Source organism: Triturus cristatus, chromosome 4_2, assembly GCF_964204655.1.
Source record: "Triturus cristatus chromosome 4_2, aTriCri1.1, whole genome shotgun sequence".
NCBI classification, from domain to species: domain Eukaryota; kingdom Metazoa; phylum Chordata; class Amphibia; order Caudata; family Salamandridae; genus Triturus; species Triturus cristatus.
Window position 1 is genome coordinate 65,002,331 of NC_140586.1, and position 12,483 is coordinate 65,014,813.

Genomic DNA, 12,483 nt, shown 5'->3' on the forward strand with positions numbered 1-12,483 from the left:
TCTTCAGTCAATGCCACATAGAATTAATTCGGGATAGCGTCCGTTCCCGCAGCACTACCAGTTTTTAGATGTTTCAACACAGCCTTCAAATCTGCTAAATCTATGTTTCGATTCAATAGACTGGTTTGACTTTCTATTAGGTGAGGGAGCGGTAAATTCTCAATATAATTCTGAATTTTAGCTCTGAGACCGCTAGATCCTCTGTATACAGATCCTGAAAAAACACCTCAAATCCCTTTTCTATTTCTAGATTATCTGAAGCGGTCTCTCCTGATTCTAGTGTTATCTCTTTAATTTAATACTTAGTTTGATTTACCCAGGACTTCCTAGTAAGGAGTTTCCCACATCCCTCCCCACACTCATAGTTAGCTAATTTACTGACCTCCCATTTTTTCTAATTATATTGTCCAGGTGGTCTTTTAATAACTGCTTCTTATCCATTAAATCTCTGCTTTGCTCCCCATCGAATTGCTCTTCCTGGCGGGATTCGTTCTCAGCTCTTGCTCTAAGAATATCTTCCTCCAATTTTCAAACAAACTTCCTAGTCTCCTTATGTTTCTTAGCCGCCAAATTTATCACCACCCCTCTGATAAATGCTTTATATGCATCCCAGATAGTTTCTATTGTGGCAGAATTTAAATTAGTGTCAAAGAAAGTTTGTGTTTCTTCCTTCAACTGTGCTATTATTAGGGGATCGAGCAGTAGTGTTCTATCAAAGGCTATCTCCTCGGAGCTTCACCTTTGGGGAATTGGAGGACTAATACAACAGCAGAATAATCCAAAAGATGTTCTCGGACGTGTCTAATTGATAACGTGTGTTTTAGAAGCTCCTAACAACTTTGCCTTCAAGAACACATTGATCACCTGCTCAAGAAGGTCACAGACTGACATCCCATTGATTTGTGCGGATTTTTGTAAGGCGAATTTCAGGACTACAAGAGTTTAATTTCAGTCAGTATTCGTTCATCCACCAATGTACTGCCCCTTCCATTGCAAGGAGCAGCAAGGTACCTGAATCCTCCTCACTCCCAAATATTTAAAAAGATATGGGTATTATCTGCACAATGAGAAATTCAAAGCTGTATCTACGCAGAAGATGAGCTAGTGGGATGACATAAGGACTGAACGGTAGAGGAGAAAGAGTGGAACACTCAAGCACTTTACACTGAATAAGTTTGAATGTATCCAGGATTATCTAGAGTTTGTGAGATGCAATCTTTTTTATATAAATCTGTTTTATTGCTTTTGAAATACAGAAAAAAAACAGAAGCAGTAAAAAAAACACCAACTACTCAGAGAAACTAGTAAGTTGCGCACTCCCATCCACCCGGTGAAAAGCAATCCTATCACACAATTCCTAGCCACTATAATAGGAAGTAAGTTTTGTGACAAATTGAATGTATCTGGATAGCAGACCTCATTGTTCCTAGTGAATCGTGATTTCAACTTTTTCTGTTTTAGCTTACAAAAAGCAGTTGAATTACTGCCAAGGTGACTATTCCTATGCTGCCTCGACCAACAGACCTGGAAGTACCTGGTAAGGTGACCAAGCACTTCAGAAAGAAATATTAATGATATGGGCATATATAAGATTGTTTGTTATTTTCATTAACCGAGCCTCCGTTCATAACCTTACCTTTTGCTTTTTCCCTGCTGCCCCATTTACCCTACCACAACCTGAAAGTGTGCTGTTGCATCCTTCATCCTTCTACCTGTTGCCTTCTTGCTCTAAACCTGCCTTAAAGGCTTGTTGAAATCCCCCCAGCAACATCATTTATAAGCCAAAATGAGAAGAGTGGAGTCCAAGTCTTACACTGAGAACCAACCTGTCACTGACTTGAGTGCTGGCAGGAGCCAAAATAATCTATGGAGGGTCACTTAATCTGTGAGTCCTCACTCGGCTTCTGAGTGATCCCACTACCTCAGTCTATGACAACTCACTCAAACTGGGATTCACCCTAATCAGTTACTTTTAACTGGGCTCACTACACAAATGGCTTCTCACTCATTCTCATTTGATACTTTTAGTCACTAGATCCTTTGCTTATGTGTAGTCCACTGTATGCGAATGACTGGCAATATACCACTTGATCTACACTCTTCTTGTCTTGTTAGTTCTTGTGTTCAGTATGGTGTCTCTTCCCAACATGCCAACCCATCCACCATAATCGTTTCAACATACATTTCTTTTTTTTCTCTTTCACTGCATTTAACTATATGTGCTGTATACTGGTCTCTGTAGTCGCATATTTTGAACCCTTGCATTCAACCCAAGTTTACATTTTTTAATTTTATAAAAATTAGGGTTACTGTTTTAAATCAGCAAGTATCAAGAAATGAATCTATAATTATAATATGTTTTGCTGTGTTTTTGCTGCTTATCCATTTTTGCATTTTGCACAACAACTTTGCATGGATATTTATTTGTAAAGTGCTTTACTATCTTTAGATCATCTATGCACAACACAATCTAATGATAAGTGTGTTTGAGGTTGTAAAGAGGGAATCCTCCTAAACCAGGTTCGGGACCAAGGACCCACTAACTCAAAGCAGAGATCCCAAGGAGCAGCATCAGTGAATATAAATTACTGTCCTGTTGAAGACAAACAGTGCTCATTGAGTCTGATACTCTTAGAAGCTGGGAATGGGAATTCAAGTGTGGCTCCAGTTGTGTGGTTCTGTAGAAATATTCTGTCAATGTGATGTGGAAGCAGAAAATACAGCATTGGGTTTGCAATTATATTTTATTGTTAGTTGGTATAGAAACAAATGTTACATTTTGTGGCAGCTGGGCTGAAGATCAGTTTGCATTTAGGGTTTATTAACTGTGCTTTCAAATGGCCTTGGGATGGATTGGCCTCACCTTTCAAGGTGAAGCTCAGAAATGTGGTTGGAAGGTGGCTGTAAATGCTTTGAGTGGCCAGCGTGGGCAATTATTCTCCCCCAAGCATTAATGTCAAGTGTTTTTTAGAACTGAAACAATTAAAAGTTGTACTCCCTTGCTTCTGGTCAAGAGGGTGGCATTGGAAGGGCAAAACAATGATTTGTACATTTCTTTTTGCAAAATTTTAAACAACAGGGATCTGGCATCATGCAAAACCCTTTCACATTCACCTCAAGTTGTTCTTGCAGATATCAGAGGAAGCCACTGCAGATTTACCTCCTGTTCTTGCAAGGACAAGAACACTTCCCACTCACTTTCAGACATCAGGCACCGCACCAAGAGTCAACTTGCCCTACTACTAACATCATAAAACCTGGATCTTAGAATACCTAAATGCAGACTTCCTCCAGAAATCAGCCAGACTGGTTCATTGTTAACCAATGATCAACCTTCCATCTCTTACACAGAGTGGTGAGGACTACTGCTACGGGTATCAGTAGACCCAACCTAGGTGGTTTTACAGTGTACCACAGATATACCTCCTAGGGGCATCAGCAGGCTTGCTCACAGTGTAAAAAGGAAGCACCACCCTATGGACACTAAGCTTGGTGGCTGTCAATTCACCACATACCTCCTGCAGGCATCTGGCAGACTTACTCACATCCTTTAAAATTAAAACCCCTCCACTCCCTACAGCAAATGGGCTTTCTAATTCATAATGTATCAAAGTTTCCCCGCTCACATACATAAGGGGGGACAGGCTGATCCCTCCCCTGCTCCATAGATATCAGGTAAGATGTCTCACAGGGCACAATTAGATCACCTTCCCCCTATAGACAGCAGGCAGACTGGCTCACAGTGTAAAAAAGAAGTACAACCTATGGACATTCAGCTTGGTGGCTCTCAGTTCACCACATACACATATCTCCATGCAGGCCTCCTGCTGTCTTACTCATGGGAAACATCCTTTACAAGGTTTTTACCACGTTGTGCCTTCACCATGCATTTTTCACAACGTATGATCTTACAACTATATGGATATATATATATATACATATGTATCTATATATATATATATTCACTTAAAAAACCATAGGTTTCACACATGTTATAGTTAGCTGGACATTTACCTCGTAAAAAACCAATGAAATTCCCCCGTTATAGTTAGTGCAGGCAACTATAACTCACGCGACCGCAATCCTCTGCTGATGACGTCAGATATTACATCACTGATTAAATGTGTGTCTTTCTGAAAAATAAATATTTGTAATATATGTATAGCTAAAGATTAATAAAAGAAGACATGGGTAAATAGGTGTCTAAATACAGTGATGTAATATCTGACGTCATCAGCAGAGGATTGCGGTCGCGTGAGTTATAGTTGCCTGCACTAACTATAACGGGGGAATTTCATTGTTTTTTTACGAGGGAAATGTCCAGCTAACTATAACATGTGTGAAACCTATGGTTTTTTAAATGAATTTGCAAGGTTTTTTAAATGCTAATTCCTAACTATAACGTGTGTGAAACCTATGGTTTTTTAAGTGAATTTGTACGTTTTTTTAAATGCTAAGTTATGTATTTATTAATATTTTTTTTTTTCAGGTTCTTCACCGAGCGCGCACCGTGCGCGCGCTGTGGGCGCTCGGTGTGGTTCGCGCACCGAGCACCCACGATGCGTTGTGCGTGCCGTGCGCACACAGTGCGCGCACCCCACGCTTTTTTGAAAAAAAATAAATGTTTTTTTCATCCTTGGGGGTCCATCAGTGACCCCCTGACAAAGGCTAGGGGGTCAGGAACTGTCCACCCTGCCCCCTTTTCACATTCTCCATCTTTGTTTTTCACTGCCTCAGACTGCGAGAGACAAAATGGCGGCCGACACTTCCTGATTTCGACCGACTGGAATGTTTACTGTCATGTAACCACCAATCAGAATTACGCTCGCGCACGTCAGCGTGCGCGTATGGTATGCTTACCGTACGCACACGGTGCGCGCCTATAGATATATATGTACATTTAACTGAAATTTTCTCAGGAACTACTGAACAGATTGACTCCAGATATTCAAAAGGCACATCCCTGACCTGAGGACTTTCTCTTTGCCAAATTTCAAATAATTCTGTTCAGCTGTTCGGGCTGTACCTTGGACTAAAGGTCCCTATGGAAAAATGCATGGGGAAACGTGTTTTGGGACCCCCCTTTTTTCTCGGCCCCCGCTTGACTAATCACCCCAAGACTTTCAGGGTAGGAGCGGAGCGGAGCGCCCCACCTATTTTGAAAAGTTTGCGAGGATTCGTCAACCGGCGCCAAAGTTATTCAAAATAGAATTTTCAGATTTCCTATGGAAACACGGTCCTAACTATAACTATCTACTGGCGACCGCCAGTAGATAATATATATATATATATATATACTTAGTTGGCCTTCCTCCCGGTGGTGGTGTACCACACTGCAGCAGTCCAAAGCATAGCGTCCAGTGGAGTTAATGGCAGTGTACCCTTAAGAGCAGGATGGGGCCGAGTCATCTCTTCAGTGGGAGTGACGGCAGTAATATTTAAGAGGACCCCAGGCAAGAACAACTCATTGGGGAACTGGCACTGAGGAAAGCTAACCAAAGCTGAAACGTGTCTGCCCGTATGTTTCACAGCCCCATGGGCCTTGCTGTTTGATCCTGGTGAGATTCAACCACATGTGAATTACCCTTGCTGTTTCAGACCCTTTCTATTGTGAGGGGGTATTGGACTAGATGTTTCAACAGTACGCTATCACTGTTATCGGCACACCCTTCCATTCAGGTGCACCGCATTAGATGGCAACTCTTCTTGGAGTGGAGTACGAAAATACTTTGAGAAGCCCCCCCCCCAGTAGTCAACAACCACGGAGTGATTATTTTTCTGCAAAGGGTAGGGAGGAAGCAGTATATACTGCGAAGGAGTTCACGAGTGGACTCACCTTGAATTTTTTCATCTTGGAACTGACTGCCATGAAGGGTGTGCTGCCCGAGAGCCGACGTGAAGTTGAGAAACCACTGTGTGTCGAAAAGCTGATTACTTAGTTGTCCTTCCTCCCAGTGGTGGCATACCGCACTGCAGCAGCCAGACCCTTTTTATTGTGAGGGGGTATTGGACTGGATATATATATGGCAGTTGCCAGTAGGTAGTTATAGTTAGGACCTAGTTTTTATAGGAAAAATGTTTTTTGATTTGTCATTATCTTTGATGCCGTTTGATGAATCTTTGCAAAATTTTCAAAATTATTGGGGCTATCAGGTCCGCTGCTCTGTTCGAAGTTTTGGGGTGATTCATCAAATGGGGGCCGAGAAAAAGGGGGGGTCCCAAAACATGTATTCTCCATGTCAATTTCTGTAGGAATTTTTAGACATGACTACAGCCTGAAATGCTAAACGGAATTACACCAAATTTGGCAAAAAGGTAGCTCATGGTTCAGGAAGCACTCTTTTTATCAAATGGTGTAAATCAGTTCAGTAGTGCCTAAGAAATTTAAACATTTCTCAGATATCCATATATCCCAAGCCTGTGATCTAATTGGCTGCCAACATTTCAAACCAGGAAGTGTTGGCAGCCATCTTGTGACTCGGTTGAACTGAGCCACAAGAAAAAAGGTTAAAAATCAAGAAAAGGGGTCAGACTAGAACCACCCTGACCCCTTAGGCCTACTCACACAGGGACTCCCAGGTCCAAAAAAAGCATTTCTTTTTAGTTTTCGTTGGGAGTCGCATGGGATTGCAATAGACTGCTACTGGTTACCTCCAGTAATCCCCACACACTGGGATAGCTAAGATGTGGTTAGAGGCAACGGCCCTTTTTACCCCACTCGGCAAATGCCCCTTTTGGAGCACTGCTGGTGGGGCGATGAGGTCCCCTTGTGTCATGAGGACCTCAGGACTAAAGTGGACTTCATCCCCCAAGCAGAAGTGCGCCAGGAGGCCCGTTTGCTGAGTGGTGGATAAAGGGGACGTGGCCTCTGACTACCACTCAGCAATCCAGCTGTATGGGGATTACTGGAGGTAACAGATTGGCTAGATGCTCCCAGGAACCCTCAAGAGGCAAGGGGACTTCATCCCCCAACCAAGAGTGCACCAGGGGGCACGTTTGCAGAGTGGTGAATAAAGGGGGTGTCGCCTGCAACCACATCTCAGCAATCTCACTGTGTGGGGCTTACTGGAAGTAACAGGTAGGCTAGTTGGCCCCTAAGGACCCCCATCAGTGAAGGGGACCTCATTCCCCCGACCAAGAGCGCGCCAGGAGGCGCGTTTGCAGACTGGTGAAGAAAGGGGGTGTGGCCTGCTATCAGAACTCAGCAATCCTGCTATGTAGGTCTTACTGAAGGTAATAGGAGGGGTAGTTGGCTCCAAAGACTTCCTTGGGCCAACTACCCCTCCTGTTGCTCCAGCAAGGCCCACACAGCAGGATTGCTAAGAGTTCTTCGGAGGTCACGCCCTCTTTGTCCACCACTCTGCAAATGTGCCTCATGGCATACTACTGGTTGGGGATGAAGTCCACTTTACTCCTGAAGGACTTTGGGGTCCAAGTAGCTCTCCTGGTAAGTCCTATGCAGCAGAATTCCTGAGCACTAGTCGGAGGCCCAGTGCCCTTTCTCCACCACTCTACAAACTAGTTAAAAAGCATTTGCAATGTAATAGATCATTTGCAAGAGTTAGAGCTATTGACATTGTAAATGTTTTTCGGAGTGGAGTGGATGTGTGTTGTGTGCACTGGAATTATGTGGTATGTTGTGCAGTGAAATTATGTGGATAGAAAGCATGTGGTTTTTACTGTATAGGAATTTTGTAGAGTGGGATTATGTGTTATGGAGAGTAATTATGTGGAATGGTAGTCTGTGTTGTGGAGTGGTAACCTCAGGTTTAGTCTTCCTCATTTCCATAGAAGCTAAACTATAAACTCAATGAGACAAAAAAAGAAGGAACTACTGAGGAACACTTCTGGACCTAGTCAGAGGTATGAGCAGGGTCACTGGAATTATGCGACTGTTCAGCTGCACCTATTTTTGCATAATTATACATTTTCCGCATTTGCCACATAATCCATCATCTGCTGCATAATCTGCAGATTTGAACAAAAAAAACTTCTTTCTAGCTCAAATAGCTAAAATGTTACCAAAAATGCAGCAACAAGTGTTACAGCATGGTGGAAGGCCCTTTGCAAAGCTGGAATGGTCACCTGTTACTTATTGCTAAATGTGGGTGTTAAATTGGTACTAATGGTGCGCAAAGCAGTCTTGGTTCTTTTTGCACTTCTCTTGCCTCTTTCTGAATTTCTCTTTCCTTCTTCTGCACCTTTCTTCCTTTTTCTGCACTTATCTTGTCTCTTTCTGCACATCTCTTCCGCTTTCTGCACCTCCCTTCTTTCTGCACCTCTCTTGCTTCTTTCTTCACCTCTCTTGCTTCTCTCTTCTGCACCTCTCTTGTCTCTTTCTGCACCTCTGTTGCTTCTTTCTGCACTTCTCTTGCCTCTTTAAGGCCCCTCTTTCCTCTTTCTGCACCGCTCTTGCCTCTTTCTGCAACTCTCTTGCGTCTATCTGCACTTCTCTTGCCTCTTTCTGCACCTCGCTTGCTTCTTTCTGTACCTCTCTTGCCTCTTTCTGCATTTCTCTTGCCTCTTTCTACATTTCTATTGCTTTTTTCTGCTCTTCCCTTTCCTCTTTCTGTACCCCTCTTGTCCCTTTCTGTACCTTTGTTGCTTCTTTCTGTCCCTCGCTTGCCTCTTTCTGCACCCTCTTCCCTCTTTCTGTACCTCTCTTGCCTCTTTCTGCACTTTTGTTGCCTCTTTCTGCACTTTGCTTGCTTCTTTCTTCACTTCTCTTGCTGCTCTCTGCATTTCTCTTGCTTCTTTCTGCACCTCTCTTGCTTCTTTCTTCACTTCTCTTGCTGCTCTCTGCATTCCTCTTGCATCTCTCTGCACCTCTCTTGCCTCTTTCAGCACCTCTCATTCCTCGTTCTGCATGTCTCTTGCCTTATCCTGCATCTCTGTTGCTTCTTTCTGTACTTTTCTTGCCTCTTTCTGTACCCCTCTTGCTTCTTTCGGCACCTCTGTTGATTCTTTCTGCACTTCTCTTGCTTCTGTGTGTACCTCTCTTGCTTCTTTCTGTACTCCTCTTGCCTCTTTCTGCACCCCTCTTGTCTCTTTCTGCACTTCTGTTGGTTCTTTTGACACTTCTCTTGCTTCTTTCTGCACCTCTCTTGCTTCTTTCTGCACCCCTCTTCCTCTTTCTGCAACCCTCTTTCTGCACCTCTTTTGCCACCTTCTGCACCTCTCTTGCCTCTTTCTGCACATTTCTTGCCTCTTTCTGCACCTCATTTGCCCCTTGCTGCACTTCAATTCCCTTTTTCTACCCCTCTCTAGTTTAATTTGGCAACTCTCTTTTCTATTTCATCACTTATCTTGCTTCTTTCTGCAGCCCTCTACCCTCTTTCTGCACCTCTGTTGGTTCTCTCTGTACTTCTCTTGCTTCTTTCTGTGCCGCTCTTGGTTCTTTCTGCACCTCTCTTGCCTCTTTCTGTACCCCTCTTCCCTCTTTCTGCACCTCCCTTGCCTCATTCTGCACCTCAGTTGGTTCTTTCTGCACTTCAGTTGCTTGTTTCTGCACCTTTCTTGTTTCTTTCTGTATGCTTCTTGCCTCTTTCTGCACCTCTCTTCCCTCTTTCTACACCTCTGTTGGTTCTTTCTGCACTTCTCTTGATTCTTTCTGCAACTCCCTTAATTCTTTCTGCAACCCTCCTGCCTCTTTCTGCACCCTCTTCCTCTTTTCTGCACCTCTCTTGCCACATTCTGCCACTCTGTTGGTTCTTTCTGCACTTCTCTTGCTTCTTTCTGCACCTCTCTTCCCACTTTATGCACCTCTCTTGGTTCTTTCTGCACCCCTCTTGCCTCTTTCTGTACCCCTCTTCCCCCTTTATGCACTTCCCTTCCCTCATTCTGCCACTCTGTTGGCTCTGTCTGCACTTCTCCTGCATATTTCTGCAGCCCTCTTCCCTCCTTCTGCACCTCTGTTGGTTCTTTCTGCACTTCTCTTGCTTCTTACTACACCACTCTTGGTTCTTTCTGCACCCCTCTTGCCTCTTTCTGCACCTCTCTTCCCTCGTTCTGCTCCTCTCTTGCCTCATTCTGCACCTCAGTTGGTTCTTTCTGCACTTCTCTTGCTTGTTTCTGTACCTCTCTTGCTTCTTTATGTATGCTTCTTGCCTCTTTCTGCACCTCTCTTCCCTCTTTCTGCACCTCTGTTGGTTCTTTCTGCACTTCTCTTGCTTCTTTCTGCACCTCTATTGGTTCTTTCTGCTCTCCTTTTGCCTCTTTCTGTACCCCTCTTCCCCCTTTCTGTACCACTCTTGCCTCATTCTGCCACTCTGTTGGTTATGTCTGCACTTCTCTTGCCTCTTTCTGCTCCTCTCTTTCATCGTTCTGCACCTTTGTTGCTTCTTTCTGCAATGCTCTTGCTTCTTTCTGCATTTCTGTTGCTTCGTTTTGCATTTCTGTTGCTTCTTTCTGCATTTCTGTTGCTTCTTTCTGCACTTCTCTTGCCTCTTTCTGTACCTTTTGTAGGAGAGTAGGATCTGCTTCACATGTTTACCCCCACTTTTTGCTGGTGTTGTAATGCCAAACTTAGATCTCCCCTGGACCAAGGTATGAACCGTCACTTTCCCAGGGAGAGAATATCAGTTCCAAACTTATGGAATATAAAATATATAAATTTATTAACACAATACTTCAATCACGGGCAGGCCGAATATATATTGATCATGGCAGACTCTCACATATCTAATAACCAATTGAAATACACAATCAAAGCAAATATATATATGTAGAAAAATATATGTATGGATATAAGAATCAGAAAATAAGAAGGAAAGGAGAGAATCAGTAAAGATTCAAGAGACAGTTAGTAGCAGAGACACCTCACCTACTGCTCCATCATTTCACCCCACTTCGCTCACGGGGAGTCCATTGCTTGAACCGGGCGAAAGCTCAGAGGTGACACCAGCCTCCACTCTTCCGTGACAGCACGTCTGCTCCACGGCGTGAACTTCCACCAGGCCAGTGTAGGCTCCCCTTTTTAATACAAATTCAAACACAGCGAAGCTTCTAGCAAGCCTTGCCCCCTCGTTCTCATGAGAGCCCGTACTAGCCTGCTCCAAGGCCACAGCATCGGTTGATCAGGCCTTTGCTATGGCTCCGAGACAGACCAGGTGCATTCCTCTGATAAGAACCAGTTCTCTCTAGTCAGTAAAGTGTGAAAAACAGGAGGAAAGCAAAACATGCCCTCTTCTTCATGCAGGCACAGAAAATGGCTTCAGCATGAAAATGGAGTTAGTTAAGCCATGCACACAAAGGCCCAAAGCAAGATGGAATCAGAAAAGCAAGGATGACATGAAACCATGTCAAAGGCAATAGTCAGCACCTGTAATTCTCATCCACACAACTTACAAGCACCACTGTGCACACAGAAAAGTTTGAAGCAAGGTAAAGTCATAAGGCAGAATGACATTAGACCACGTCAAAGCCAATAGGTCAAAGTCATAATTCACCTAACCCAAATAACATTATACACTTAACCCCTCAGTATACAACATTGAGCACATGTGTGCACCACCACCCACAACACTGCACCTTGACATCACATACCTTCTATTCTTGGCAAGACTATTCTACAAAAAGACAGAAGAGAAGCAGGCATATGCAAGCCCATCCTACATTAAGGCTACGGCAACATAACACACTTAAGTCAGTACAAAATGGTGGTGTTTGAGGGTCATCATAGGGTGTCAGACCACAAAAGTGGCTCATTCACTACATTGCACCCCATGACCCTCGATCATCACCATTCACACATGTCAAAAACAAAATCTCTTAACTACTGGCACAACTAGGAATGAAGCACTGCATCTCTTAACTGCTAAAATGGAATCATTGCAAAGCAAATAGCAACTGTATATCATAACTGAAAAACAAAACTATAATTGAAGCACTGCATATCTCAATTGAAAGCAAACCCATTTAAAACCACATTTCTAAATTAAAAGTCACAACTACTAAAAAGCACATGTTGAAACAGCTACACAAAAATACATAATTTAAAACAAATCCTGACTAAAAAGCAACTATGATCGAAATACTACATTGCAAACCTGAAAACTCATCAAAAGTACATGATAAGCACTTTAGAGCAAATAAAGACTGCATTCCCTAAATACATGTAAAAGCAATAACTCAGGTGCATCTAGAAATAGCTCATAGATATCTGGATATATGTTAAATGAATACACAAAATAAATGAATCAAGCTCTTGAATGCTCCTAATGCCTTTAATGGTGAAACTGGAACCTCTACTGTTAAAGTAGCCAAACTCATATATTGTACCAACAGCAACAGGTTTTTTATCTTCAGTCTCTTGCTCAGAAAATATCTACTCTAATTGCAGCAAAGAGTCTCAATTGGTCTCCATCCCTAAAAACAAAAACAGTCCTTCTGTGTGAAAAAAACACACAGCCTTCTCACATCGCATCTGAACTTCACGTTGATAAATAGTTCACAGGTCTGGCAAAGCACATCCTGTAGTTCCCT

At 43.1% G+C, this 12,483-nt stretch overlaps 1 protein-coding gene across 2 annotated transcripts in view; it reads left to right on the top strand.

Moving 5' to 3' along the window:
* Positions 1-12,483, top strand: part of LOC146832982 (complement C3-like) — a 1,287,425-nt gene that overhangs the window by 647,269 nt on the left and 627,673 nt on the right. For both annotated transcript variants that reach the window (XM_085600525.1, XM_085600526.1), the window contains exon 25: positions 1,462-1,537. In XM_085600525.1, coding sequence (XP_085456651.1) covers positions 1,462-1,537 — 76 coding nt within the window. The remainder of the gene's footprint in view (positions 1-1,461; positions 1,538-12,483) is intronic.